A 7,673-nucleotide genomic window follows, 5' to 3' on the forward strand; every position below is an offset into this window, starting at 1 on the left:
AGACAGACAGACAGGAGGACAGACAGACAGACAGACAGGAGGACAGACAGACAGACAGACAGGAGGACAGACAGACAGACAGACAGGAGGACAGACAGGTGTCTCACCTGGATGCGGAGCCTCAGCCTGGTGAACTTGTCTTTGACGCGTCCGTTGAGCTCTGTGAGGACAGACTGGGGACCGGGACAGTCCCGGATGTCCTGCAGGACACACACCTATTAATAATCATGTCTTCCTGAAAATCATTCTGTCTTTTTTTGGGTAATTCTGTGTCTTTTTTTAGTCATTTTATGTCTTTTTTGGTAATGTTTTGTCTTTTTTTTTTATTGTGTTTTTTTTCATTAACTTTGTATATTTTTTAATTAATTTTGTGTCTTTTTGCTTATTTTTTGTCTTTTTTGCTAATTTTCTGTCTTTTTTCAATAATTTCGTGTCTTTTTTTAAATCAATAAATGTCAGAAAGTTAATAAACATCGTTGTTTGCGTGAACGAGCAGCTGCTGATTAAACAGATGATTTAATGAGTCAAATTAAACTTTAATCTGTTTTATCTTCAGTTAGCCGTTAGCCACCGTTAGCTTCCCTTCAGCTTAAAGCCTCAGCGGAGCGAAGCGGCGACGCACTGATCAATATTATCGATCCTTATGGATCAGCAGCGATCAGCCTCTCACCTGCAGCAGAGCTTTGATCTCCAGGTCGAACCTGATGATTTCTTGTCCGCAGATTCGGACGTGAACATCCGCACAGGACGCCATTTTGTTTGTTTTTCTACGGCGAGCTGGCGAGGGCCAAAACACGTCACCGCGCTCCGTTCAAAGGCGAAGCAGAAAATCGGACTTTTAAACTTCTCTCAACTCAATTTGTAAAAGACTTTAAAACCACAGCCACAACAAAGTGCTGCACATAAACAAACAGAAGAACAATGTGTCCTTCTTAATAATTGTGTGTCTTTCTATCATTAATTCTGTGTCTTTGTCATTTTGTTTCTTTATTTAATTAATTTTGTGTCTTTTTTGGTCATTATATGTCTTTTTTTGGTAATTTTGTTTCTTTTTTTAATGATTTAATGTCTGAAATAAATAAAACAGGAATAAACACTAAAATAAAATAGTTTTGACAAAAGCTTTGAACAAAAAAACCCATAATAAATAAAAGCAAACCATGAAACATTAAAAGCAAGAGCAGAGTCTCATGCGTGGTTGAAAGCTGAGGAATAAAAATAGGTTTTAAAGATGAGCTTTAAAAATTTTGTCAAATTAAAATATACTTCAAAATAATGATATTTTTATTTAATCTCCCTTCTACCTCTTTGACTAATCTCGTAACAGTCCCATTTAAAAAAATAAAATAATTCATTAACCATTAAATATTGTCGACAAATGTAAACACAGTGGTTTATTATGATACACATCAATATATGACAGCAATAATAATATAATAATAATAAAATATATTCAGTTTGAGTCACTGTCATTATGTTATCATTTATAACTTCTGATAATAAAAGATTGATCTCACTTTGCAGTTTTTTTTTGGATAGAAACCAAATAATGTCTGAGGACCAAAAACAAACCAGAGATTCATATTAATTGTTTTATTACGGACCATGAGACGACTTTCTGTCATTTCTGGACACATTATGATCTAATATGTATCAACAGACTATAATGGAAACATTTCTGTTAAATAATAATATATAAATGATGTTATTTTACTCTCAGTGAAGAATCGTAAATGTTGTCTAATACTGATAGAATACTGATCTGTTGTTGTGGAGTTACTTCATTTAGTTGGTAATATATGGACAAAAGACACAATGGTCAAGTTTTCATTCAAATGTTAAATAAAAATCCAGAAAATCAGCAAAGAATTGTTTATGGGCACAAGAAGTGAATGAAATAAGAAAAAACATGCCGACAACATGGAAAAATTGATGTTAATCTCATTTATTGAAATCAAGTAACATAACAGCCCCAACAAGTCTAAGCAAAAGAAATGTTAAATGCCATCAGCTACGGAAACCCTGAAAGGCAAGGTGAGAAAAAAAACATTTTCAGGCATTGTTGACCAAGTTTATCTTGTACATACAAGAAAAACTTACCAAAGGTCTTGGTCAGTTAGGCATGAGGAGTCATTATTTACCCCAAAAAATAAGCAAATGAAACATTTTACCAAATAAAATAAAGTTCTGGGCCCGTAGAAGAGGTCAGAAACAGAACTTACTCACAATAAACACAACTGACCTAACAAAGAACAAACAAAGTGAATCTATATAAAACAGTTGTACAATATTAATATTAGCTTCCCATCTAGTCGCTTTTGATAAAAGGGTCTGCTAAATGACTAAATGTAAATGTAGCTGCTAATTTGGCCAGAACAAGTCTATGTTAACCAGTTGTATGATATTAATATTAGCTGTTAATTTGGCCAGAACAAGTCTATGTTAACCAGTTGTATAATATTAATATTAGCTGTTAATTTGGCCAGAACCAGTCTATGTTAACCAGTTGTATGATATTAATATTAGCTGTTAATTTGGCCAGAACAAGTCTATGTTAACCAGTTGTATGATATTAATATTAGCTGCTAATTTGGCCCAAACAAGTCTATGTTAACCAGTTGTATAATATTAATGTTAGCTGTTAATTTGGCCAGAACAAGTCTATGTTAACCAGTTGTATAATATTAATGTTAGCTGTTAATTTGGCCCAAACAAGTCTATGTTAACCAGTTGTATAATATTAATATTAGCTGTTAATTTGGCCAGAACAAGTCTATGTTAAACAGATGTCCAACATTATAATTTGCTGCCAAGTTGTCCACCACCACCAGGTTTTGGTCAGTTAGGTACGAGGAGTCATTTACTCAAAAAATAAGCAGATTAAACATTTTACCAAAGAAAATAAAGTTCTGGGCCTGTAAAAGAGGTCAACTAAAGAGAACTTAATAAACACAACTGACCTAACAAAGAAGAAACAAAGGGAACCTATATAGACTGGCTGATGAATCCAAACATTACCAATTAAACTATGAACAACAATCAGAACAAAATCCTTACTCAACAAATGTTGAGTTTATTTAAACATTAACAAAGAATGAAAATACTTCATATAATGTAAATCAAGAACCAACAAACATACCTAAACAATGAAAGAAGCTCCCCCAGACATGGTGAAGAGTGGTAGAGTCCAATATAAAACTTCTCCTGCTCCAGGTGTCAACCTTTGGCCAGCAGACAGCCAGGAACCAGTCTGGTGGGTGGAATCAGACACTGGTGAGCTCAAAAGAAAGAAAAGTTTAGGAACAGACTGTACAAAAGTTGCTTATTGTGCACGCTACAAAAAGAGACCCTGTCACGGTCAAATAGATAATGTGTATATGAAACAAAATCTATGTGTCCTGTAAATTATTAGTACTTAACTAAATGTTTGAAACAGAACCCATTCATGTACAGTCATGAAAAAAAATGTCAGATCACCTTTTTCTTCAATTTCTTGTTCATTTTAATGCCTGGTACAACTAAAGATACATGTGTTTGGACACATAATAACAATAGCTGATAAGAGTTTAATTTAAGAGTTAATATCTAGACATTTTCCATGGTTTTATTGATCATGATTTTGGTTATTATCAAGAATGTTTCCATGACTGTAGATTTAAAAATGACCAGTAAAGGACACAAAATTATCAAAATAGACACAAATTGACCAAAGAATCTGAGGTAAATGTTCCCCAGCAGAGCAGAGTTGGAGTTGGAGCTGATATCTAGACATTTAACATGGTTTTATTGATAATAACCAAAATCATTACCAAGAAAACCATGTTAAATGTCTAGATATCAGCTCTTACATTAAACTCGTATCAGCCATTTTTGTCATTATATTTATCCAAACAAATGAACCTTTAGTTGTACCAGGCATTAAAATGAAGAAAACAAGGTGGTCTAGTATTGTTTTCCATGACTGTATAATGTGTGGAAGAAAGGCCATATGAATGGACTTAAGACAAACTGTATGAACAAAAGAAAATAAAGTGCGGATGCAAGAGTTTACCACTTTAAGATGAACTGGAGCCAGGTCCCAGGGGCCACGGCCTGGCCCCCAGGTGAGCTCCCGTCCCGGTCTGGATCCAGGTGCCTTGTCGTCCCTCTGGCAGGTTTCTCCAGCTGCCTTGGAACTGCATCTATGGGGTTTGAATCGCTCTTAGTCTGGCCCCTCCCCTGGGACCACACGGCCCCCAGGATCATCAGGGCTCACAAACCCCTCCACCACGTTAAGGTGGCGATTCATAGGAAGGGATAAAAATAAAAGTTAACATTAGCTGGTACCTTCTGCCATTAAAAGGCACTATACTAACCAAATATACAAAGTTAATATTAACTGGTACCTTCTGCCATTAAAAGGCACTATACTAACCAAAAATACAAAGTTAATATTAGCTGGTACCTTCTGCCATTAAAAGGCACTATACTAACCAAAAATACAAAGTTAATATTAGCTGGTACCTTCTGCCATTAAAAGGCACTATACTAACCAAAAATACAAAGTTAATATTAGCTGGTACCTTCTGCCATGACAGTCACTATACTAACCAAAAATACAAAGTTAATATTAACTGGTACCTTCTGCCATTAAAAGGCACTATACTAACCAAAAATACAAAGTTAATATTAGCTGGTACCTTCTGCCATTAAAAGGCACTATACTAACCAAAAATACAAAGTTAATATTAGCTGCTACCTTCTGCCATTAAAAGGCACTATACTAACCAAATACAGAAAGTTAACATTAGCTGCTAAATTAGGCCATGACAATTCCATGTTAAGCAATTACACAATGCACATTTTAGCTGCTAACTTTGGCCATAACAGGGGCTATACAAACCAACCAACCATAGTTTTAATATTAGCTGCTGTTTGTCCACCACACATTTAGTTCAAATTTAACAATGTCAACACTATTCGTTGCTATATTTAGTCTTTAGACCTACTATGACATGCTGCATAGAAGAAGGCGAGTTCCAAGGATGGCTGTACCACACAGGAGCTCCAAGATTGTATCCAACAGGTCAGAGGACTTCATGACTCACCTTCTAGTTCCTCCCCTTTTATAATTCAACATTTTGTCCACCACAGTAGTAACATTAAGTTAAAACAAGACATTGCAATTGCTGAACAGCTGATGCTACGCTGCCAGGAATGTCCAAAAAAACAAACAAACAAACCTTGGAATAGTTTGAATAAGTGAATACCAATATTTAAGAAGTTTGAAATATTAATTAATCAAAGAGCTGACACTACACTGCCCTGGTGGCTTGAAAAGGGCGAGAAAGTTGAAGTAAAAGTGCATGTTTGAGGAGAACTGATAAAATGTGAAGACAGAGGTCCAAATTAACAGAGCAATGCATCAACCACAAACAGAGATACTGTTGCAAATATGGGCAGTTGTCTAAAACCTTGCGTCATGGTTAAGAACTGGTGATGAAACACAGTAGAAGTATATAGAGAGCTGAGCAACATCAATCAGAAATGGACAGATGTCCCAAAAACAGCTTATGAGCAACACAGCAATCACAAATGGAGAGAAACTGATGTAAATGAAAGCAGTTGTCTAAAACCATGCATTATGGTTGAATAGAACTTGTGAAAACACAAAAGCAAGATGTCATATGTAGATAGTAGCATGTAGTGAGACGTAAGAGCTATGCATTAATCAGACAGATTTAAATATAGGCAGTTGTCTAAAATGCATTATAGTCGAGTAGAACTTATGACAAATAGTATGTGGAGAAAGAGTTCCCAAAAACAGCGTAAGCAATGCATCAATCAGCAACAGAGATTCTGAGGGAAATGTAGGCTGTTCAAAAGTGCTGAGTCATGATTGAGAAATGGTGAAAAAACACAATAGCAGTATGTAGAGACAGATATCCCCAAAACAGCTCATCAGCAACACATAAATCAGAAATGGAGAGAAACTAATGAAAGCAGTTGTCTAAAACCATGCATTATGGTTGAATAGAACTTGTGACAAAACACAATAGGAAGATGTCATATGTAGGAAGTAGCATGTAGAGACAGATGTTCCCAGAATAGCTTGAGAGCAATGCATCAATCAGAAACAGATACTGATGTAAATGTGGTATACAAGTGCTGAGTCACGATTGAGAACTGGCGATAAAAACACAATAGTAATATGTGGAGACAGGTCCCCAAAACAGCTTGAGGGCAATGAATCAATCAGAAACAGATACTGATGGAAATGTCGGCAGTTGTCCAAAAGTGCTAAGCCATGGTTGAGAAAGCAGTAAAAAAAAATAACCCACAATAGCAGTATGTGGACACAGATGTCCCAAAAACAGCGTATGAGCAACACACCAATCACAAATGTGGAGAAACTGATGTAAATGAAAGCAGTTGCAAAACGTAGTTGAGTAGCACTGGTGAAAAACTTGATAGTAGCATGAAGAGACAGATGAGCAACTGATGAAAATGTGGGCAGTTGTTCAAAAGTACTGAGTCATGGTTAAGGAATTCTGGGGATATCACAATAGTATGTGGAGACAGAGGTCCCAAAAACAGCGTAAGCAATCTATCAATCAGAAACAGATGGAAATATAGACATTTGTTGAAAACCTTGTGTCATGGTTGAATAGAACTTGTGACAAAACACAATAGCAGGATGTGGTATGTAGATAGTAGCATGTAGAGACAGATGTTCCCAGAATAGCTTGAGAACAGAGCATCAATCAGAGACAGATACTGATTTAAATGGTGACAGTGGTATAAAAGTGCTGAGTCATGGTTGAGAACTGGCGATAAAACACAATAGTAGTATGTGAAGACCGAGGTCCCCAAAGCAGATCAAGAGCAATGCATCAATCAGCAACAGATGCTGACAGAAATATAGCCATTTGTCAAAAAAACGTTGAGACAGAGGTCCCAAAAACAGCGTAAGCAATGCGTCAATCAGAAACAGATGTAAATATAGACATTTTCAAAAACCTTGTGTTGAGTAAAACTTGTGATAAAACACAATAGCAGTATGTTGAGACAGAGGTCCCCAAAACAGCTTATGAGCAATACACCACTCAGAAATGTAGAGAAATGTAGAGTTAATATATTAGTCACTTACTATGAGATGCTTCACAGAAGGAGGTGAGGTCCTAGGATGGCTGTCCGAAACAGAAGGAGCTCCAGGATTGTATCCAATCAGTCAGAGGACCTCAACTGGATCAAAAACATTTATATTAGCTGTTAATTTTGTCCCAAACAAGTATATGTTAACCAGTTGTATAATATCAATATTAGCTGCTAATTGGGCCAGAACAAGTCTATGTTAACCATTTGTACAATATTAATATTAGCTGTTAATTTGGCCCAAACAAGTCTATATCAATCAGTTGTACAACATTATAATTTGCTGCCAAGTTGTCCACCACCACCAGAAAAAGAACAAAACATCAGTAAGATTAGCTGCTAACTGCTGGCAACACAAAGGCTAAAATGGAGGGATAATGACTGTCAGCTGTGTTAGCTGCTAATGCTAATCCTCCAGGCCTCATGGCATGCTGAAGGATCCTGACCAGCACAAACAACTTTCCTGTAAAACTTCTCTTCATTTTCAATCAGTTTCATATATTGAAGTAAAAGATTTAAATTTACCCATTTAGTTAAAT

At 36.0% G+C, this 7,673-nt stretch overlaps 1 protein-coding gene across 1 annotated transcript in view; it reads right to left on the bottom strand.

Annotated features, from left to right (window-relative positions):
- LOC131986662 (vesicle transport protein SEC20-like) overlaps positions 1-787 on the bottom strand; it is a 4,740-nt gene extending 3,953 nt beyond the window's left edge. Inside the window, exons 1-2 of the mRNA XM_059351724.1 lie at positions 671-787; positions 108-200 (exon numbers count right to left, since the gene is read on the bottom strand). Of these exons, the coding sequence (XP_059207707.1) occupies positions 108-200; positions 671-754 (177 nt within the window). The 5' untranslated portion in view covers positions 755-787. The remainder of the gene's footprint in view (positions 1-107; positions 201-670) is intronic.
- Positions 788-7,673: the final 6,886 nt, after the last annotated feature.

The sequence above is a fragment of the Centropristis striata genome, chromosome 15 (genome assembly GCF_030273125.1).
Source record: "Centropristis striata isolate RG_2023a ecotype Rhode Island chromosome 15, C.striata_1.0, whole genome shotgun sequence".
NCBI classification, from domain to species: Eukaryota; Metazoa; Chordata; class Actinopteri; order Perciformes; family Serranidae; genus Centropristis; species Centropristis striata.